Here is a 21,708-nt window from a genome sequence, read left to right on the forward strand (position 1 = left end):
CCCAACTCTTTCAAGTAGAGCCATCCCTTGCAAAAACTTGGCGGCTGCAGGAGCCCGGGCGTGGTGTTTGCCTGTGGGAGCTCTCTCTCTCTGTTCCTCCTTTCTTCCCTGTCCTTGACAGGTTGCTCCTCTCTCTTCTCTGCTGCCCATGTCCAGAGTTTCCCTCTGCCCGCTGGGACAACAGAGACACTTCCCAAGTGTAGTTTCTCGTGGGATGCCCCTCTCCATTGCATCATTCAAAGATCCACTGGAACTTGCAAGATGCACTGTCCCTGTGGAGAGCATTGCTCCATCTGGCCTCCACAACTCGCTTTTTAATATCCTTTCCCATGCACGCTCCCAGGACATTGGCATTCGTGCCTCTGGGGACAGAAAGAAAACATTTTGCTTTCTGTTTTTAGAGAGGCTGATGCTTTTTCTGCAGCTCCCTCTGGGTCTTACATTCTCTCTGAGGCTAATACAGGCCGTAGCCCCTCAAAAGACCGAACAAACACCCTTGTCCTAGTTGCTTGTGCACAGCCCTGGGAATCTTGCCCTGCGTTCTCCTCCTCCTGACCTTGTTTTCCTCTGAACACCACAGCAGTAATTACCCTGAGGTTGAAGGGTTATTCGAAAGCAAATACTGTGTCTTGTGTGCTCCCTCCTTTCCAGCTGTTGTTTCTCCTTACACTGGAGTTAAACTCTACCTGGAGTTTTCTTTGTGTTGTTACTAATTTAGGGAAACACCAGCAGCGAGGGTGGTGGGTGTGGGTGGGAATACGTGTCCAGTTCCATGTGTTTCTCATTCTGTGCTGCCCTGAGAAGTCACCAGTGCAGTGGTGCGGCTGGACCTGCCACTGAATCTCTCCCTAGGGTGCTGCTCGTGCTCTGGGTGCTCTCATGGGCACTGGTTGAATGTGTCTGACAAAAGAATTAGCTGGACATTGGAGTGGAGATGGAAAGACTGGTCAAAGTGCATGGTATGCAGCTGGACTGCCCAGCTCAGGGATGGCTGCGTGGCTGCATTGCCAAAGGCAGAAATGTAGCAACACTTGGGCAGAGTCAACACATAAATATGAGCAGCCCAAGTGTCTGAGGTGGGTTAGTTAATGCTGAAGTGGAGGGTTTTGCAAGAAGAGATAAAATCAGCTTCACGTTTAGGAGGAGGAGGGTTTGGAGTGGATTTCCATGACAGGGTCAAATGATCCAGCATTCCTGTGCTGTGCAGTGCTCTTTTCCAAAGAATTTGCTGCTGATTATGGATTTAGCCTGAATATGCTTTAGCCTTCCAGGGCTAAATATGTTTTTGCCTTCCAGGCCAGAGCTCCCCACAGGGCACCAGTTCCTCTCAAGAGCCTGGCTGGGCTTTTCCAGGTCTTGGTGGCCAAGCACAGATCAAAAAGGAGCTTGTTTGTGGCCAAACCAGTGGAGCTGTGGTGCAGTGCTTTGGGCAGAAAGCTGTTATGTCACTCCCAATCCCTTTCACATATTTGCCAGATCTGGCTGCAAGCTGATTTTCTTGGTACTAGTTAGGAGGAACTTCGGAAAACCCCATGCCACTGGCACGCTGGGTGACAAGGATTGCACAGGGCACTTGCCTTCACTGTCCATCAGAGGGGAAGCCGTCTCCAGCTTTCATCCCACCCAGGGAGAGAAAAATTGGGGTTTGTGCTGCAAAACAGTTCTTCCTTTGCCAAGTGCTGGCAGCCCCCAGTACATTCCGGTCCAAATCTGCACCCTCTGCCTGCCAGCCAGGGCCAGGAGCCATGGGCACCGCCAGGCTCGGGAAGTCCCTACCGGCCACCCGAGGGCCAAGACCTGGCGTGGGGTGAGCCAGCGGTGCCAATCACTGAAGCATCATCAGCGTGGCCGGGGTGGCTCTCGCTTCCAGAGACCCTTTGCCTCGCTGCCCGTACCCCCGCGCTGCCTCACCCGGGGGCCGGTCCCGGTCCCGGTCCCGCCCCGGGGGCGGGCGGCGGAGCACGTGGGGCCGCGCCGGGCCGGGCTGAGTCACCGCCCGCCCCGAGCCCCGCGGCGGAGCCGAGCCGAGCCGAGCCGAGCGCAGCGGAGCGGCCCGGGGGGAGCGCACGGCGCGGCTCGGGACGCACCATGACGGCGGCTCGGTTGTTCAGGGCGCTGCTCGCCGTGGCGGTGGCGTTCCCGCTGCTGCTGGTCGTGTCCGGTGAGTGCCGGGGGACCGGGGATCAGGAGTGCCGGGAGCCGGGATTCCGGGGATCTGGGGTGCCGGGGAACCAGCGCTCAGGGGATCCGGGGTGCAGGGAAACCTGGGTGGAGGCTGGAATGCTGTGGATCCGAGCGGTAGGGATTTGGGTTGTCCGGTGCGTGGGGATTCCGGGGTGCAGCGCAGTCCGAGGCGCGGGGCAGCCGGAGTGCAGAGTCTGGAGCGCGGGGTTGCCTGGTGTGCAGGGGATCCGCGGTGCAGGAGAGGGTGAGTTTCAGGGGATCCAGAATACAGGGGAGCCCGGAATGCTGGGGATGTGGAGTGCAAGGGGTGCGGGGGTTGTCCGGGCTGTAGGGGATGTGTAGGGGTTTTGTAGGGGGTGTGTGTAGGGCCCGTCTGGTATGCAGGGGAGCCCGAGATGCCAGGGATCCGCGGTGCCGGGGATCCGGGACGTGTAGCGAGAGGACCTGGGGGTGCGGGGTGATGGGTCCGGGCTGCGGTGCGGGTTGCAGGACACGCAGTGCGAGTGGGAGCCTGCAGCCCCAGGGGATCTCGGGTCCACGGCCCTTCTCCCCAGGCGGGAGTTTCTCAGCCGGGCTGTCCTGGGCTTTCAGGCTCAGATAACCCTGCTCGCAGTGTAAACAGCGTCCCTGGGACCGCCTGGTACGCCCAGCTGGCCTGGCCAGGGCAACCGCGGGGAGTATCAGCTTCATCATAACCCCGCGGGGCACGCCTGGGGCGCTCGGCTCCCAAAGGGATGGACGAGACCAGGGAAAAGGGAGCGAAGCCTAAGTGCAGCCTCCAGGTCAGGGACAAAGGGCAGCAGGAAGGGGTGAGGAAGACCTTGTTTATGTTTGCTCTCCCTGGATGGCTGAGGTGCTCTTTTTGCCCTCCTGAGACCTGACTTCCCCCAGCCCCGCTGGGATGAGCTGTCCCAGTATTTGGAGGATGTTATTTTTGCCTCCCAGCCAGCCTGTGGGTTCATATAAGCAAACATTTCCAAATGCAGTGGTTGATCTTTGTTGCCTTGGTTCCTGAGTGTTCAGCCTGTGACAGCTCTGTCCTTGACTGGAGAAAAATGTGTGTGTGGAGGATGGAGATGCTGAACAGCTCTGAAACAAGGCCTGAAACAGTCCAGAAACAGGAGCATCCAAAACTGCTTGCTACAGTGGAAAAAGTGACCTGTGTGCCTCACTGCTAGGCAGGGGCCTGGCTACCAACACCCACCATGCAAAGGATTATTCCTAGGAGGGGATAAAAGGGAGTCCACTTACTTGCAATAACTGAACTTGGACCACTCCTGTCCCAACACTGGGAGGAGACCTTGCTGCTTTGCTGCCATGTCACACCCCAGATACTCCTGTGCTGGAGGCAGCACTGATGCTGGGGAACATCCGTTCCTTGACCCTCTGTGCCTGGGCAATCAGCCATCTCCCACTGTTGAACAGAAGTAGCTTGGTCTGTGCAGCCTTGACTGGCTGCTGGGAGAGATCTGTGGGATGGGGATGGATGGATGTGCCCAAGACCTGCGGAGGGGTGGAGGGGTGTGGAGCAAAGGCATCCCCACTTATCAGCAGGAGCCCTCTCCTCCCATGCTGTAGCTCATGGCAGTGCATTGATGGAGCATGAGGTCATGCAGAACAGGCTGGGCAGCACAGGCAGTGAATTGAACTGGTGCCCAAGTTTTTCTGCCTGCTGAGGCTGGGCTAAGGGAGCTACAGCATCCTTATGGAAACCTCCACCTGATGCTGGCCTGCCTGCCACCAGCCTGTACCCTACACATGTGGAGTGTCACGAAGAGAAGGATTAACTCAAAGGAGTCCTGCTATTAAAGGACTAGTGACTAGGAGCTCACTGAGTAGTAGCTTAGGCAAATGAGAGCTTCGTTGTTGTTTGGTGTTCGTCTGGGCAGTGAGCCCACAGGTCATCAACTTCCACCTTGTCCAGGTCATGCAGGTAGTGAAGGGTTATTCCTAGGTCTCCACATGGGTTCAGCCCTTGTTCTGACTTCTGCAGCATAGCAGAGAAATGCCTGGCATCAAGGGATGTGCTGTCCTGTTTGACAAGGAGTTACTGATGCTTTCAACCAGTCCTGTAGAAATCTGGTCTACATTTATGGAATGTTGCTGCCTTGCAGCTTTTAGGCAAAATAAAATGAGGGTGGGAGGAATTTCAGCCCAGCTCTTGCAGTCTGATTCAGTCCTGCAATGGAGCTTAGAAGGTGGAGGGTGCAGTGGGTTGACATCATTCACTTCCCTCCTCAACATGACAGGGTGGGGAAAAGAGAAAAAGATCCAGAGTGGGTCTTTCCCATGGGCTGCAGTTATTCATTAACTGCTCTAGCATTGGTACTTTCCATGAGGAAGAGACTGCTCCAGCCTGGAGTCATCTGTGGGCTGCAGTGTGGATATCTGCTCCCCTGTGGTCCTCCACAGGCTTCAGGGAGACAGATCTTTGCTATGGGCTGCAGTAGAATCCCTGTTCCTGCACCTGGATCACTTCCTTTCCCTCCTTGTTCTCTGCTGGGGATGTTTGCAGGGCTGTCTCTCTCACATTTTTCTCACTCCTCTTCTACAGCTTCTGCACAGTTTTTTATTTTATCTTGGATATATTATCACAGAAGCTGTGCTGGTGATGGGCACCATCTTTGAGCAGCAGAGGGTTTGTTTTGGCATTGGCTGGGACTGGCTGTCTCCAGCATGGGAGCAGCTCCTGTTGTCTTCTTGCTGAGCCACCTTTGCAGCCCCCTGCCACCACCACCTTGCCACATAAACCCTACATCGTGGCAGGTGCTGGAGGTGGATGCACAGGCAGGGAAAATGGTGCAGCCCCAGCAGCTCCCTGGGGGAACCTGCCTGTGAGCCAGGGCTGCCCTGTGGGAGCTGCTTGGAGAATGATGGAGGGCTGGCAGGCGTCCTGCAGAGATGGACCTTGTGCTTCCTCCCTGCCTGACTCCAGCATCTGGGAACTGAGGAATGCGAGCTCCCCCTACAATGATTTTTTTTTTTTTGGTGTTCTTACAAGTACAAACTTACATTAGCAAAACCCAGCAACAGCACCAGCTCCATTCCCTTGAATCATTCTGTCTTTCTCGTGCCTGAGTGAGCCCCAGCCTGGCCACTCACATTTCCCAGCCAAGTGGCAAAAACATTTAATGCACCAAAACCTGCATTTCCCCTGTCTTCACTTTGTCATATAGCATCTGTTCAACCTTTTTTTTTTAGTGTGGCAACACAAAGCAGGTCCTTGCTGCTGGTTATGCTCTCAGTCTCAACCACTGCTTTGGAATGCCAGCAGCCCTGTGCAAGGTCCAGCAGCCTGTCCCTGCCAGGTGCTTCCTTCCCTGTGGGATTTGCAGCAGACCAGTTCCTGCTGTTGGGCTGGGATGCTTTGTGTGCATGGGGCTCTGGTGGATTGGTGCCTTAGGGTGACACCCTTGCAGTGACACCTGGCTTTACTTCCAGGTGACTTCTGTGACGTGAACCACTGTCAGAATGGGGGCACCTGCCTGACTGGGATTAATGAGGCCCCCTTCTTCTGCATCTGCCCTGAGGGCTATGTTGGGATTGACTGCAATGAGACAGAGAAAGGTGAGGAGGTGACCCTTTCCCAGGTGCTCCATGTCAGCCTTGCTAATAGCTAGTGTGCCATTGTCCTGTCCCTGCACCACTGGCCCTGGGATTCAGCCCTTCTGATGGCTGATGGACACATAGAGCACACATCTGAGTAGGGCTATGGTGACGGGATGCACTTGGTGGTAATGCAATGTCTGTGGGGAGTGGAAGCCCACTGGATGCTTTTATTTTCCACCTGTGCCTATATTACTGTTGTTTTTCCCCTTCCTCAGGGCCCTGCCACCCCAATCCTTGCCACAACAATGGTGAGTGCCAGCTGGTCCCAAACCGGGGCGACGTCTTCACTGACTACATCTGCAAGTGCCCTGCGGGGTACGATGGGGTGCACTGCCAGAACAGTGAGTACAGGAGGGGCAGGCAGGGGAAGCTTGTCCACTGACAGCTTGGGGACCCCTTGGGTGACAGCTAGGGGGTGTGAGCAGCTGTGACTGTGTGGGGCACCAGGCTGGTTTGGAGCTTGCAGGGTGGAGGGAAGGACCATGGTGTGGGCACAGGTTATGTCTCAACCTTGCTCTGCATCTCTGGAGGGACTTGGTGCCTCAGCTAATAACACAAGGGGTGCCTCAGGGCTCAGCCTGCTCCATGCAGGTTCCCAACCTTGATGTGACTGTGTGTCCTGGTGCACCTGCATGGCTGCACTCAGTGGGGACACAGCATAGATGGGTCCTCGGGTTAGAGCTTCAACCTGTGCCACCCTCTCTTCAGGGACCTGCCATGGCCCTTGTTCAGGGGATGCCTCCCCCTCTTCTTGCTGTGCTGAAGGAGGGGTCTCCTCTCCAGGACTGGTTTTGGGATTTCCTCCTGAGCTCCTCCTCTCTCTCTCCTAGACAAGAATGAGTGTTCCTCCCAGCCTTGCAAAAATGGAGGCACCTGCCTGGACCTGGATGGTGACTACACCTGCAAGTGTCCTTCTCCATTTTTGGGGAAGACTTGCCACGCCCGTAAGTCTTTGGCACCAACTGTACTGAATTCCCTTTCCCTCCTATTCCCTACTGTCTGTCCCTCATTGCCAGGAGGGATTTCACCAGCTGGTTTAGGGGGTCTGGAGGGCAGCTGTGGCTACCCTTGAAGCCAGCAGGCCTGGTCCTAATGGAGGGAGCATCCTCAAGAAGGTGCTTTCTCCTTTCTGGAGCGCCCCAGGAAGGTCCTTTCTCCTCCAGACCTCTGTGCTGTGAGGGGGGCTGATGGATGGTGTGGTTTTGGCTGAGGGATGAGGAAGAGAGGACAGCCTGGGGACAGCCAGACCCTAGGGCTGGCCTCCTTCTCTTCTGCCGCCAGACAAGAAACAAATGACCTTTAGTTCTGCTCCCTGGTTACTGTCTCTCTTTGATCCTGATCTCCCCTCTGCCCCCAGGCTGTGCTGTTCTCCTGGGCATGGAAGGAAGAGCCATCTCTGACGCCCAGCTCTCAGCATCCTCTGTCTATTACGGCTTCCTTGGCCTCCAGCGCTGGGGGCCAGAGCTTGCCCGCCTCAACAACCACGGCATCGTCAATGCCTGGACCTCCAGCAACTATGATAAGAGCCCCTGGATCCAGGTACCTGTGGCAGGACTGGAATGCCAGCATAGAGAGCAGCCCCAGGAGCCATGGCTGGTCTTGCAGTGCTGCTCTCACAGGATTTCACTATTCCTGGTGGCAAGTGTGGGCCAGGGGTATCTTAGGATGTGCCTGGAGGAGGCAAGTCCATTGGAGGAAGGTGGGACATCGGTTGATGATCCCCCCTTGCTCTGCCCAACTTGGGATGCAAGGCTGGAGGGATGGACTGCTTCTTCCCCGAGAGAGCTCCAGTGCCATGGGTAGCACCTTCCCTTGTCCCAGTGCCTACCCTCCCACCCAGACTTGGCGGTCCTGGTGGGTGCAAGGGCTGTGTACCCCATCCTCACTGCACCCCACTCATCCTCTTCTCCCTTCCACAGGCCAACCTGCTGCGGAAGATGCGGCTGAGCGGGATCATCACGCAGGGCGCGCGCCGTGTGGGGCAGCAGGAGTTTGTCCGTGCCTACAAAGTCGCCTACAGCCTGGACGGGCGTGAATTCACCTTCTTCAAGGATGAGAAGAAGGATGTAGACAAGGTGGGCTGTGATGCTCTGTGTGGGGGTGTCCCAGCTCCCCCCATCCAGTGGTGCTGTGGGTGCTGGAGTGGCTGTGAGCTGCATCCCTGTGTGTGGGAAAGTGTTTTTGACCTGGGGCAAAGCTGCGTTGGGAACCGATGGGAACTCTCCTAGCAGCGAGATGGCACAGGCGGTTCCAGTGCCAAGCAATGCTCCCTGCCTCTGTTTAATTGACCATAATAAGCATAACCAAAGAAGCAGCACTGCCTGATTTAGGTCATTCAGATAGTATCTTTACCACTGACACCCTGTGGGAACTGGGCTTGGTCTGGGAGTACTACTGAGAAGCTTGGGTAGCTTGTATTAGGTGTTGTATCTGCAGCAAGCACCAGCTGACAGAGTGTCTCTCAAAGTGACTTACAGATTGCCATGCTCTCCACTTGCAGTTCTTTATGGCAAGTGTCTCCTGCTGGCTTTCTGAGCATCCAGGTTGGGAGTATCTGCTTTGCTTTAAAAAAATTAGAAAAATTCCCCTTGTTTCTGCAGCAGTGGAAAAAGTGCATGAAAGGCAATTTGATTCTATTTATTATGTTAAAAACAAAAAAATGAGCCACCTCTGTGCTTGTCATGATTTGAGGAGCTTTATAGAAGTGGTAGTGGGTGTTACTGCTTGTGTGACTCTGTGGGGGTGAGGATGAAGCAGGGAAGGTTGGAAAGCTCTGTGGAGAGTGTTGGAGCTCCTTCAGGGTCCTGCACTGTTCCAGGGCACAAAACAGAGCCCAGCTTCCCCCTCTGTGCTCTTTTGCCATTGGCAGTGCTGAGATCTCTCTGTCTGCTGTGCAAGGGATTTGCTGCAGGAGACTGGGAGAGCTGGGGCACTGAGGCCTGGTCACTGTTGCAGGTTTTTGAGGGGAACATGGACTATGGCACCATGCAGACCAACATGTTCAACCCTCCCATCACGGCCCAGTTCATCCGCATCTACCCCGTGATGTGCCGCCGCGCCTGCACGCTGCGCTTCGAGCTCATCGGCTGTGAGATGAACGGTAAATGCCAGTGCTGTCCCCTCCCAGGGCTGCAGGGCAGGGCTGACATGGGCAGGGCATGACCCCTTGGCCTGCTTCTGATCCCTCAGAACAAGGGATTTGGTGGTGCTTGTTTTGCTCACGCTGATTCCTGGGAATACCCAGGAGTGCGTTTGGGAATCACAAGCTGTTAATCCCATCAGCTCAGCCAGCCCGAGCTGCATTCTCATGCTGCTAACACCTTCCCAAGCCAGGGGTTTTTACTGTGCCCCCTCCCTGTCTGAGCTGTGAACCCGCTGCTTTTCCTGCTGGAGAGCTTGAAAAGCAGCAGAGGATCAAAGTCCTCTGGGAAATGTAAAGGATCATCAGTCTGAGCCCTTTCCCTGTGCCTCCTGCATTCCTGCCCTGCAGCACATGCCTGGGAACTGAGTGGACTCATGTGTCAGTGTGGGAGTGGGATGTTGTGGGGGCTTGGGTCCTGTCCTGCTGCTGCATGGGTGTGGTGCCATCCGTGCTTTTGGCTCGGGATATCTTTGCGCTGCTCTTTCCTTCTCTGCTTCCTGCCAAAGCTTTCTGTATTCCAGGGCTGGGCTGGGCTGTGCTGTGCTGTGGGGACATCTACTCATCCCTGCAGCAGGAGGCACTGTGAGCCAGGGAATAGCTGGGAGCTAAAAATCCCGGGAAAAGACAGCTCTGCGCATCTGCTGAGCATTTCCCTGCCTGGCTCTGGTGCTGCTCTGGGCGGTGGAATGAGAATGTGGGGATGGCTTCTGACAGGTCTGCGGGGTTTTTCTTGCAGCGGTGCTGCTGTCTCTTTCCTTTTCACTGCCTGTGTAAACTGTTGTGTTACAGTGTATTTCAACACGGCAGGTTGCTCGGAGCCTCTGGGCATGAAATCCCGCCTCATCTCCGACCAGCAGATCACAGCCTCCAGTGTCTTCAAAACCTGGGGCATCGATGCCTTTACCTGGCACCCTCATTACGCTCGCTTGGACATGACGGGCAAAACCAACGCCTGGACAGCCCTGAACAACGACCAGTCCGAGTGGCTGCAGGTGGGTCTCTGGTCTCTGTAACCTCATGAGTCGTTAAAACCAAAAATCACAGACAAAGACTCTTTAACTAGCCAAAGTTAGCAACTGGTATGTTTATTACCCCGGCGGGCGGTCCTGTGGGGATTGTCCCTGAAATGTGTGACTGCACTGCAGAAGGATTTTTGCCTTCTATTTATTTCCCAAAGTAATACATATGCATAACCCCAGCACCTCCCATCCCCACTTTGTATTTAAATGAGGTTATTAGTCCTTCACATGTGTGCAATTCTTCTCTTGAATTGGGTCAGTGGTCTCAAATTCAGTATGTTCCTATAGTGGCTTACTTGCTCCACTTCCTTCTACAAATGAGCTCATAATATAACAATTAGCTTTAACTTAAGCATCTAATAATCATTAACCTATTGTTGGTGTATCTAGCTTCAATATGAATTAGTTCTAACCCTCAGCTTAAATCTTAACCCTTTAAAATTGTCATTCACTCATGTCTCTTCACCAGCTGTGAGTCCTCCAGCTGTGCCATCCCCTTTTTTGGGGTGGCTGGAACAGCTGGGTTGGTGTGACCAGAGCCTTGTTGTGGGTCACAAAGTCCAGCAATGAGCAGAGATCACAAGGGCAGGTCAGGATGGGACCACAGCCACCGGTTTCAACAGCAGTCCTGGAGCTCTGGGTCAGAGTCAGTGCTCATAGGAACAAGGTGGTGCCATATCTGCACCTTCTTGTAGGGTGCATCAAGCCTGCAGCACCCCAATTCTGTCTCACCCTCTAAGGAAATGCCATCTCAGCCTGGAGTGACCATCCCAACACCCTCTGGCTGCCCAGAACACCATGTTTCTGTTTTGCAGGGAAAAAATCAGGCTTGCTTTTCTCTTCCCAGCCTGGAATAGAAACAAATAGTTTTGAAATTTCCTTCTCAGTTTCCTTTGCTCCCCTGTTTTTGTACTTTTCACATGATTCCATGACATAATAGGACAAAGCAGTTTAGATATTTGTCCCGCTTTTTATTTGGGAAATGATTAAAAGCAGCTGTCTCACAGCTCTAAATAAACCAGCTTATCGAGGCATTGGCTGATGACGGGGTCAGGATGACATGCTGAGTTGGGCTGTTGCACCACAGGCTGCCTGTTTGTGTATGTGTGTATAGATTTACATGTACACTCAGGATTTATGTGTATTGTGTAGCTGGAATTGCCCTCTATGAGCATGAAAACAGAACTAAATTAATGAGGCTTTCAGCTCCTTTGGTGGTTTACCCTGTAACGTGCCAGCAGCAGTAAACACAGTGTGGCAGAGTAAAGAGAATAGAAACTGTCTCACTTAGAACCCAAATGTCAGATTGTGTTGAACTGCATATTTTCTCAGCCAGAATTACTTTCCAGTGAAAATGCATTTCCTCCATGAATCCTGTATTTTTTTTTTTTTGAGTTGAGATTTTTTGCTGTCCTTCCCACACTGGTGTTTCCAGGAAAAAATGTGGAGGTGGCAGGGGTGGGCAAGGGAGCTGAGATGGGTTTGCACCCACTTTTGGTTGCTTTGAGGGATGCTATGGGTGTTGAAGGATCAAATATTTCACAGTCATGTTTTATGATTTGTTGGGTATTGGCATGGGGGTCAAGTGGTGTTTTCTCCATTCTTGACCCCCGAGGGCCAGCTCTTCCTGGCTGCCTCTGGAGCATGAAGGGTGCAGTAGGGTGGGAGCACTGCTCCTGCAAGGAGCTGTGATGAGCCTTGTCTCTGCCAGATTGACCTCCGGGACCAGAAGAAGGTGACAGGCATCATCACACAAGGAGCCCGTGACTTTGGGCACATCCAGTATGTGGCAGCTTACAAGGTGGCCTATAGTGACAACGGCACATCCTGGACCCTGTACCGGGATGCTCAGACAAACAGCACCAAGGTGGGTGTGGGGAGGGAAAGGCCACTTCCCAGGGCTCAGGCATTCCGTGGTGGGGAGGGATGAGTGGGGGGGCTGAGTCACAGAACCACAAAAATATGCTGAGTTGGTAGGTACCCACAAGGGTCATTGAGTCCAACTCCTGGCCCTGCACAGGGCACCCCAAGAGTTACACCATGTGCCTGAGAGTGTTATCCAAAGGCTTCTTGAACACTCAGTCAGTGCTGTGGCCTCTGCCCTGGGGTCCTGCCAGCACTGATACCCAGCTTCCTCCTCTAGATCTTTCATGGCAACAGTGACAACTACTCACACAAGAAGAACGTGTTTGATGTGCCCTTCTACGCCCGCTACGTCCGCATCCTGCCCGTGGCCTGGAACAACCGCATCACCCTGCGCGTGGAGCTGCTGGGCTGCGATGAGTAGCACGGGGAAGAAGGACGGGGCTGCTCTTCCCCGCTGCCCAGCCTGCACCCTGCTGCCCCTGCCCACTCCTGCTCTGACCTCACACCCCCCTCTCCATGTCCCCACACTCAGGAGGTGGCCAAGAGGGCTCCCCTGCCCCGCGTTGGTGCTGGGGCTGCAGCACTGCACTTTACGGGGCCCTTGCAGGTGGGATGTGGGGATGGCCCCTGCCCTCTTGCTGCTCCAGCCAGGGCTGAGACCCCCTCCTGCAACTGGGGCTTTCTTGGGGACACCATCCTGCAAATGAGGCCTTGCTAGGGGATCCTGTCCTGCAACCAGGGTTTGGCTTTATCTTCTCAGCTAAGCCTGGGGACAAATTTTCTCCTTCTTGCTTCTGCTTCCAGCAGAGAGGCTGCAGCCAGGGGCAGTCCCTTGCCTGAGCTGTGTCTTGGGTCTCAGCCGTTTTCAGGGTCTTAGGGCAGGCTCCCCTGGCTTACAGCCTCCAATGTCCCTGCTGCTCCCTGTTTGTCTGCAAGCAGGGGCTGTGAAAATCCTCTGAAAAACCTCAGCTGTTGTCTCCTGCCCATTTTGCCAGGCCCTGAGTCTCCTTGCCTGCAATGTCAGCACCACATAGTGCGAGTGGAGTGATGAGACAGCTCCTGTCAAGAGGCACCAGATCCCCACTGATGGTGGCTTTACCTGATGGGTACTCTGGCAGGCACCACATCAGGCATTTTGGCAGGCACTGCCCATTCCCTTTTCTGGGAAGCCAGCTCCAGCAGCCTCCCAAGTCTCAGCATTGCCATCATCCCCAGCTTATTGCAGATTGGCATGCTTGGCCATCCCTTGTCCTCACAGCCCAGTGGTGACGGGGGGACTATGATCTGGTAGTGGGGACAGTTGCTTTGTAGCCAGAAGGATGTGAAGAAAAGATGGGAAAGGCGGTAATTAAACCATCCAAATGCAGTGGGCAGAGAGCCATGCCATGACCCGTTTTGTAACCTGATTTTTTTTCCCTGTACATGGGGTGGAGGGGAGCCTCTTGGAATGCTCAAGCCCTCAGGATTAGCAGTAGGGGATGAGTGAGTCCCAGGTGGGAGCATGGGCAGGCTGTCCTGGGCTGGTAGCATTGCTTCCCCTGCCTGCTGGGATGTGAAGCAGCCATGGGGCTGGGCTGGCAGTGGGTTTGTTTTGGCAAGGGCTGAGGGAGCCTGAGTGGGATGGCAGTGATGGCCCCACTCTGGGGTGTCTCTGACAGTATTAAAAACAGCTGAAACTTTTGGGGGTGTTGGCTTGTCTGCTCTGTGCCTCCCCAAAGGCCATCTCCCAAAGCCTGGCTGGTCTGGTGATCCTCCAGGATTCCCTCTGAGCCCCTTGACTCTTCCACCCTATGGGGTGGCCAGCTGCTGTGCTGGCCCTGCACCTCTCCTACCTTCACAGACCCTCCTAGCTCCCTTCCCTGCCTGAAAAACAGGGTATCTCAGGGCTTTGTGTGCATCTTTCCCACTGTCTCCACCCTGTCGCAGCTGCTGGAGACTGCTCACAGCTGGCCAGGCGTGGCGGGATGGGACTTGGGGAGGGGAAGCCTCTATCAGCACCCCACACCCTGTGTCTCCTCCTTTGGCTTTGATCCTGGAGCAAATCCCTCAGCTTGGATCTGGACCGGCTCTTACACCCAAGCACGTTCCCAGGGCTGGAGGGAGCTGTGAATTTTGCAAGGGCTGCCTGTGGGGATATTCCCAGCAGAGCCCTCCTGGGGAGGGCTGGGGCATGGATGCTTCTGGAGCAGGATCTGCCTGCACTGAGGACGTGATCCCATGTAGGGAGGAGGCATTGTGGTGAACAGGACAGGGGTTGTCCAGAATTTGCCACACTGGGCAGGAACCCCTGAAGTTGGCATGAGTAGCCAAGTGTCACCTACGTCTTACCACAGCTCTCTGTCCCTGCAGTTCTGGACAATCTTCCTACACCTCCCAGTGGTCAGCAGTACCCTGCTCAGCCAGGCATCTCCTCCTTGGGCCATGCCTATGGGAGGTGGACTCTTGCGTTGACCTGGGAGTGCCAGCCATGGGCATCAGAAGAGCTGCTTGCGAAGACTGGGCTGAATTCATTGTGGCTGTGGCTGCAGCTGCTTGGTGACAAATAGCAGCCACAGATAGAGCCTGGGACAGGGGGGACAGTCTGCCCAGTTCACCTCCAGACAAGCCACCCTTATCATCGGGAAGCTGAGGCAGAGATAAGAGCAGTTTGCTTCGAGTCCAGCCAAGACAGCCGTGAGCCAGGGGCATGGCAGAGGCTCCATGAGGAGGGTGATGGGAGCAGATGCTGCACATCAGAGCGGGGAATGCATCCTCAGCCCCCGGCTGCTGCTTCCCCCTGCCCATTGCTACCCCCCAAGCAAGCCCCTCTGATGGATTCTGAGCCCCTTCCCAGCCTTGTGGCATTTCCTTCATCCCCCAGAGCCCCAGGATGGGGGGACTGGGAGAGCCAGAGTTGCTCTCCCCACCACGCACAGCCCCTCATGACTTGTCCCTACCCCTCGGATGCTCTTCCCGGACGTGGCGGGGTTGTTGGGACAGCAGGAAGGCCAGGATGGCCGGCACGCTGGGGCACCCTGCTGACTGCTGCCAGCTGCTGGCAGCTGGTTCCTCAGGAAGCAGCAGTCAGGGAGAGCATCCTCTCGCCACCACCCGGAAAGCCCAGCACAGATCACAAGCTCCCCCATCCCACCAGGAATATGAGTGTTCCTGCTGGAACCATCCTGTGCAAGCAGCATTTCATGGACAAATCTCTGTTGAGGCCACAGCAGAGCTGTCAGGCGCTGGCTTAGAGGTGGGGAAGATGAGGATGACACTTTTATGGCTCCCATTCACCAAATGCTCAGCCAGCCCTAAACATGAGCCTCCCTGACCCTGCACAACTTTGCTCAACCTGAAACCTGTGGTCACATCCAGGGTACATCTCTGGGAATAGAAAACAAAAAGACAGTGAGAAATGGGAAGGAATGAAGACAATCCCATCTTCCTCAAGGACTGCTTGTGGCCAAATACTTCCTCATGCCTCTGCTCCCTAGGAGGAGATGGAGAAATCATTGGCCACATCCAGACAAGAGTCACCTAAGGTGAGGCAGGAGCTGTTTCTGAAAAGAGGTGCCAGGAGGCATCCCTGTCCCCTTCCCTGCTGCTGCTCCCCTCCTCAGGCCAGGCAGAGGATGGCTGCTGGCAGGTGCTGGGTGCAGGCAGTGCAGGACACTGGGGCTTGTTCCTCAGTTCTGAACAATGGGATAGCCATGCCAGGGAGCAACGTGCCCCAACAGGGCTGTCTGTTTCCTGTACAGCCTGGGGGTGGAGGGAACCATCCCAATTGCTCGATCACTAGAACAACTTGGGCAAGCAGCAGCAGCAGCACGCTGACAGCCAGGATGCAGCTGGGACACCATACCACCACCTCCTCCGGCCGAGTGGCAGGGCCGGGGGTAGCAGGGACCCTCGGCCAGGATGCAGGCAGTGCCGTGGCCCCATGCCGGAAGGTGTAATTGTCCCTCCATTGTGGACAGCGGGACAGGCTGCTCCGGGCAGGCAGGCGGCGCGCCCGGCCGTCACAGCCCGGTGTCCCGGGGCAGCCCGGCTCCGCCGCGTCCCGGCTCTGCGAGGGCTGGCAGCGCTGCCGGGAGCGCAGGGAGAAGGAGAATAAGGAAGAGCAGTGCCTGCAGCCGCCGGGTCCCGCAGCCATCCCTGGTCGGGGTTCCCGCGGGGAGCGGGGCTGTGTGCCGGCGCTGGCGGCAGATAACGCCGTTTCCTTGCTGGCTGCTCGCTATCAGCGCGGCGGCGACGGGCAGGCAGCATCGCCCCCCGAGCGCTCCGTGCCGGCCGCTGGCGGGAAGGGCTCCTGGCCCCCTTCACCCCGCAGCCAGCCTCGGGACGTTTATTTTTACACGGGTTGTTTTCTTTCCGGCTTGAAGCCATCCTGCGCGGCGGCAAGAGTTGGACCGGGGCCCCCACGCCTCATTTCCTTGCCGTGAAACAACAAAGTGGGGGGTGAAGCGGCGCACTGGACTGGGACGGCGGGTCGGTGGGTCAGGGCACACGCCGCATCGTGGTTCCTCTGTCCCTTCTGTCTATCCCCTGACCGGCATCCCCTGGCGGTGCCGCCGCCGTGCTGCCCTTCCTGAGGACTCGATCCTCCCGGAGCTGTATCTGCCGGCCTGTGTGCCACTGCGAGCTGGCGTGGAGGGTATCACCCAAGTTTAGGGATGATGCCCCCACAGATGGGTGCAACTGGGCACCCCAGAGTTTTTGGCCTGGTTTCTGTACCTCTGTTTTGTCCCCACAGCGTTAAGCAGACCCTGAAGAGGCTGAAGCCCGCAGCTCAGCTGTCTCGCCTGAATTCCAGAGCAGGCAGGCACTGGCACAAATACCTCCATGCCACAGCCCACCTGTCCTGAGCTGCTTGTGGCCTGTAGTGCTCCTGCCACATGTGTGTTGGACATCTCCTTTGTCTGGAGACTGTGGCCAGTGCCCTCCAGTGGGATGTGGGACAAGGCATGTCTCTTCTTCCCTGGCACAGTGGCTTCACTCTTCACTGGGGCTTTGCTTGGGACATCACAGGATCCCACCAGCCCCAACAGGGCACATTTCTCTCCACTGCTGTCCCTTCCAAGTCGGGGGCAGTGCAGGCAGCTGGCACACCGCAGATAAGGTGTGTGAACAGCGTGTGGGCAGCATGTGGGCAGTGTGTGGACACACAGTGAGGCCATCACCCAGGCATGGTGGGCAGACAGGGGGCCAGGGGCACCCACCCCAGCTCTGGGCTGTGAGCAGGGGGTTGGGAAAGGCGTGTGTTTCCCTTTAAGAGGCAGGCCCTGGAGCTGCTTCCTCTCAGCCTTGCAAGAGCCCTAAACACAGTGCATCTGCCTGCAGCCTGCCTGCACGCCTGCCTGCAGCCTGCCTGCAACCAACGTGAGTAGGGCTTGACCCCAGTGCCGGGACTGGGGAGGGCTGGCACCCCGGGGCGGTGGGCACCCTGCTTGCCGTGAAGGGCAGGGGGGATGGCAGTGCCATGCAGGGAGCCGGGCATCGCTGCCATGGGTGCCAGGCATCGCTGTGCTGGGCGCTGCAGCACGATGCTCACGGCGCTGCAGCTGAGAGCACTGGGCACACCGCACGTCACCGCCACGCTGGGCTCTGGGGGGCTCACCAGGCATTGGGGTGCAGGGGGACCAGGGCTGGTGCCCTGCAGACCGAGGTGTGAAGCTGCCGTGCCTCGAGCCCACCCTGCGCTGCGTGGGCAGCACGTGGCGGCGTCCCCGCGGCTCCGGTGCCAGCAGCGCCGCGCCGGCTCCCGGGGCTGTGCCGCCGCTCCAGCGGGCACACCCTGCACCCCGGGCACCGCCTGCTGGCCCCGGTGGGTGGCAAATGCGGCTGCACGACATGGTGAGCAGAGGCACCACTGCAGAGGAAAGTTTGGGATTGAGCAACCTGCGGTGAGAGCAGCCGGTTTCACGCCTCGGACCCTGGAGAGCACCACCGCACCCCGTCTTGGACCCTTCCGGGCTGAGCATCGGCTCTCCACAGCCCCCGGGCCCCGGGTGTGTTTGCAGGCACTCGTGAGCCTTGTCTAAGCACGGCACAGATGTCAGACCCCCGCCGGTGTTGGAAGGGGTCTGCCGGAGGCTTGCCGGGTGCCGGGCCCCCTCTGCCGGCTCCGGGAATGCTCACAAGTAGCCAATTCTGCTGGTAGCACCCTGGGTGAGACCCTTGAGTGTCCTGGCCCCCAGAACACGGGCACATTCCTGGTGTCGTGGGGTAGCCAGGCTACCCCCCACCGATGGGACGTGCTTTGGCAGCCAAATGTGTTGCATGGGGTCGGTGCTTGCCATGTCTGCGATGCAGAGTGGCAGCCCTGGGTTGGACTAGGGGGTCCTTGGCCAGGATGGTGAGTGCTGCTGGGCTGTGTCCGGAGCCGGGGCAGCAGAGGCAGCCCGAGCTCCCTCCCGCACTCCTTGGTCGGGTTGCACGCTCGGCTGCCTCTTGTAAACCGAGCTTGCTGCTTTACGGTGGGGCTCAGCCACGTCTCTCCCCCTGCACCCCTACGTGACCTTTTCCCAGTACTCCCTGTCCAAAGGACACCCTGGGATCCCATTTCTCCAGCTGCCCCATCTCCGACTTCTTCTTGGGCCAGGTGCTCCCCACAATGGGCACCCCCACAATGGGCAGCAGCGGTGAATGTGCTGGTGTGCAGTGTGAGCCAGGCGGGAGGGCATGGCTCAGGTTGCCTGCACTCTCCCCTGTGGGCAGGCAAGTTGGAGCTGCTCTGCTGGCTCTTCTCACCCCTCTGCTTGCATCCCTGGTTTGGAGTCTGATTGGCACCACTGCCAGGCAGTGCTGGCTTTCTCCTGGCTATTTGGGAGTGTCACAGCAGTCCTTTCCCCCTCTGCAGTCCAGGCTTGCTTCCCAGCCATGCTGCTGCTCCCACTCCTCCTGAAGGCCACCCTGCTGCACCTGGCCAGTGGCTTCTACCACCCCTTCCACAACGGCTTCTACTACAACCACATCATGAATGACAATGGCGACGAGCAGGACAGAGGTATGTCGGGGACAATGGGCACTGGCAGGTTGCCACAGGAGGCTGAAGTACCCCTCTGCCTCTGGATGGGGTGGAGACCCATAACTTGGTGGGATGTGAGGCCCAGAGGAGCAGTAGGAATGCTCCAGGGATATCTGGGGAATGCTCTTGGCAGAAGAAGTAGTGGGTGCATCTGGGGATGCTGCCCAGCCCTGGATCCTGACCTGCCTATCACACCTTCCTTCTTCCCTTCAGTGGATTACTTCAGTGGATCCAGACTAGTGGTGGAAGCCTCCAAAGACCCTGTCTACAGCTACAATGGTGCCAATGTCACCCTGCCCTGCCACTACCGCTACGAGCCCGACCTGGGACCTAAGCGGAAAATCCGCATCAAGTGGTCCAAGCTGCGGGATGACTACACCAAAGAGCAGGATGTGATGGTGGCCATTGGCAAGACCTATGTGGCCTTTGGGGACTTCAAGGGCCGTGCTCACTTCCGTCAGGCCGGCGAGGCCAGCTGGCACGAGGCCTCGCTGGTCATCAGCGATGTGCGCTTGAAGGACGATGGCAAATATCGATGCGAGGTCATCGATGGGCTGGAGGATGAGAGCGACGTTGTGGACCTCCGGCTGCAAGGTGGGGCGTGCTGGGGACCACATGACCCTCTGCACCAAGCCAGTGAGCCTGGCCTTCCTCTGGTGCCTTCTCCTTTGGGGACACAGCAAGGCAGGGGGGTTGTGGAACTTGATCACAGCAGAAAAGGGCTGGGATGCTTGGTCTGATGGGACAGTGGCTTGGGGCTGTCTGGTTCTGGCCTCAGAAGTGAGTGAGCCCAGAACTGTCTGCCCAGCTGGGACACTGAGGGTGCTGCTGGAGTCAGAGTTGGGAGTCACTCTATGGCTGCAGCATTTCCTGCCTTTACCCACCCATCTTCCCACTGTGCGGCATCACGTAGAGCTGTCCCCTCCCTTCCCAGCTCTGGATATCCCAATGCATCTTGTGATGACCCTTGGTGACTACTCCAGCCTCTCTTGCTCACCTGTCATGAGGGACCTGACTCAGCCTTGACATTGCTTTGGAGCTCAGAGCTGTGGAAATGTCCCCAGAGCTTGTCCCTGCCCCACCCCTTGGCCCCTGGCCCTGCCTCCCACAGTCACTCGTCCCTACCAGTCCTTGTGACTGTGTCAAAAGTAGCGATGCCCGTGGTTCTGTTGTGACCCATCCCCACGACAGAGGTTCATTCATCCCCATGCTGGTGGTCCGTGTGTCCCCTGGGATCATGAGGATGCTGACCTTTGTATCCCTGCTCCCGAAGCCTGTGCATCTCCATGACAACGATCTCTCCATCCCTGCAGGGGTGGTCCGCGCCTCCCTGGGACCACTGTGTGTTCCCAGCACCGCGGTCTGTACAGCCCCGTGGTGGTGGTCCCTGCATCCCCACTGTAGTCTGTGAAGCCCTGTATGTGCAGGTGCTGTCCCCGTGAGGAGGGCTTGTGTCCCCAGGACCGAGCCCGTGTGTCCCTGTGCCACCAGATGTCGCTGGCAACTCGCTGCTGGCGCCTGCATGTCCAGAGCGGCCCCATCCCCGCACGCCTGAGCCTTGTCTCCGCACACGGAGGTGGTCCCTGTCCCAAAGCCTGAATTTGGGGCCAGGGACCCCTATGGCTCCTGCTGGGGCTGGGTTCGGGTTGGGTGGGTCGCCCACGGAGCCATCTGAGTGTCCCATCTGCCTCCAGGCATCGTGTTCCCCTACCAGCCTCCCCGCGGGCAGTACAGGCTCAATTTCCACGAAGCCGAGCAAGTGTGCCAGGACCAAGGTGCCATCCTCGCCAACTTTAACCAGCTCTTCCAGGCGTGGAGCGAGGGGCTGGACTGGTGCAACGCGGGCTGGCTGGCCGATGGCACGGTGCAGTACCCCATCCGCCTGCCCCGCAAGCCCTGCGGGGGCGTGCACCTCGCCCCGGGCATCCGCAGCTACGGCCCGCGCCACCGGCACCTCCACCGCTTCGATGCCTTCTGCTTCTCCTCCGCGCTCAAAGGTGGGTTCTGGGCCAGAAATGGGGCTGGGATGCTGGGGAAGGGGCTGTGTGTCCCTCCCTCTTAGGGCACAGGACTTGGCCTGCGTGGGGCTGTTCCAGGCATTCCAGATGGGGATGCTCGGGATGATGCTCCCCTCTCACGCTCCGCTCTCCCTCCCTCCTAGGAGAGGTTTTCTACCTGGACCGCCTGGCTGGGATGACGCTGGAGGAGGCCAAGCAGAGCTGCCAGGATGCAGGGGCCGAGATCGCCCGGGTGGGGCAGCTCTACTCCGCCTGGAAGTTCGCGGGGCTGGACCGCTGCAGTGCCGGCTGGCTGGCAGATGGCAGTGTCCGCTACCCCATTGTCACACCCCGGGCCAATTGTGGCCCCGCGGAGCCCGGTGTCCGCAGCTTCGGCTTCCCCAGGAAGGGCAGGTTTGGCGTCTTCTGCTACAGAGAGAGATAAGGACCCGGGAGAGATCCTTCTTGGATGAAGGATGTTTCCAGCCTGCCAGTGCCCAGCACCGGGCATTTCCAAGGGCTCTTTTGGGGCTGACTGGGGGGAGGTGGGATGGGGGGAGGTTTCTTTTTATTTTGTTTTGTTTCCTTCCTTTATGTTTTTCACATCTTGCTCAGCAGCTGGCACCTGCAGCTGCTTGGGGTGGCTGCCAGCTCGGCAGTGTGGGACAGTCCCTGTCATGGGATGTGTGCAAGGATGATCCCCATGGGCTACTGCTGCCACCCCACTTGGCCGTGCCACCCCATGGGTGGTGGCCCCTTCCTGCGGTGGCAGGTTCTCACTGACACCCACCTGCCCTTCCAGGCTGGTCCTGCCTCCGAGTTCATGAGGCAAGGCCATGAGGGAGCGAGGCAAGGCCATGAGGGAGCGAGGCAAGGCTGGATTTA

The 21,708-nt window shown here is 57.4% G+C and overlaps 2 protein-coding genes across 3 annotated transcripts; both read left to right on the forward strand.

The window, feature by feature from the left end:
- The first annotated feature begins 1,998 nt into the window (after positions 1–1,998).
- MFGE8 (milk fat globule EGF and factor V/VIII domain containing) lies at positions 1,999–13,500 on the forward strand. 2 transcript variants are annotated; one of them, XM_021537623.3, is made up of 10 exons: positions 1,999–2,161; positions 5,626–5,751; positions 6,009–6,134; positions 6,624–6,737; positions 7,151–7,332; positions 7,713–7,868; positions 8,749–8,893; positions 9,725–9,927; positions 11,666–11,821; positions 12,098–13,500. In XM_021537623.3, exons 1-10 carry the CDS (start codon positions 2,089–2,091, stop codon positions 12,239–12,241), a joined length of 1,425 nt encoding a protein of 474 aa, XP_021393298.1. In that variant the 5' UTR covers positions 1,999–2,088; the 3' UTR covers positions 12,242–13,500. The 2 variants fall into 2 exon arrangements, with proteins under 2 accessions (XP_021393298.1, XP_021393299.1); XM_021537624.3 differs by having other exon boundaries at positions 9,743–9,927.
- A 3,614-nt stretch (positions 13,501–17,114) lies between these two features.
- HAPLN3 (hyaluronan and proteoglycan link protein 3) lies at positions 17,115–21,314 on the forward strand. Its single transcript, XM_021537391.3, has 5 exons — positions 17,115–17,178; positions 18,659–18,805; positions 19,040–19,420; positions 20,521–20,823; positions 20,988–21,314. The coding sequence occupies exons 2-5, from the start codon at positions 18,679–18,681 to the stop codon at positions 21,266–21,268; spliced, it is 1,092 nt and encodes a 363-aa protein (XP_021393066.3). The 5' UTR covers positions 17,115–17,178; positions 18,659–18,678; the 3' UTR covers positions 21,269–21,314.
- The last annotated feature ends 394 nt before the right edge of the window (positions 21,315–21,708 follow it).

This window comes from Lonchura striata, chromosome 11 (assembly GCF_046129695.1).
Source record: "Lonchura striata isolate bLonStr1 chromosome 11, bLonStr1.mat, whole genome shotgun sequence".
NCBI classification, from domain to species: Eukaryota; Metazoa; Chordata; class Aves; order Passeriformes; family Estrildidae; genus Lonchura; species Lonchura striata.

Coding starts and splice junctions, on each gene's coding strand:
- MFGE8 (XM_021537623.3), top strand. CDS start 2,089: ATGACGGCGGCTCGGTTGTTCAGGGCGCTGCTCGCCGTGGCGGTGGCG. Junction 7,869..8,748: donor AGAAGAAGGATGTAGACAAG/GTGGGCTGTGAT, acceptor TCACTGTTGCAG/GTTTTTGAGGGGAACATGGA. Junction 9,928..11,665: donor ACCAGTCCGAGTGGCTGCAG/GTGGGTCTCTGG, acceptor TGTCTCTGCCAG/ATTGACCTCCGGGACCAGAA.
- HAPLN3 (XM_021537391.3), top strand. CDS start 18,679: ATGCTGCTGCTCCCACTCCTCCTGAAGGCCACCCTGCTGCACCTGGCC. Junction 18,806..19,039: donor TGGCGACGAGCAGGACAGAG/GTATGTCGGGGA, acceptor TCTTCCCTTCAG/TGGATTACTTCAGTGGATCC. Junction 19,421..20,520: donor TGTGGACCTCCGGCTGCAAG/GTGGGGCGTGCT, acceptor ATCTGCCTCCAG/GCATCGTGTTCCCCTACCAG.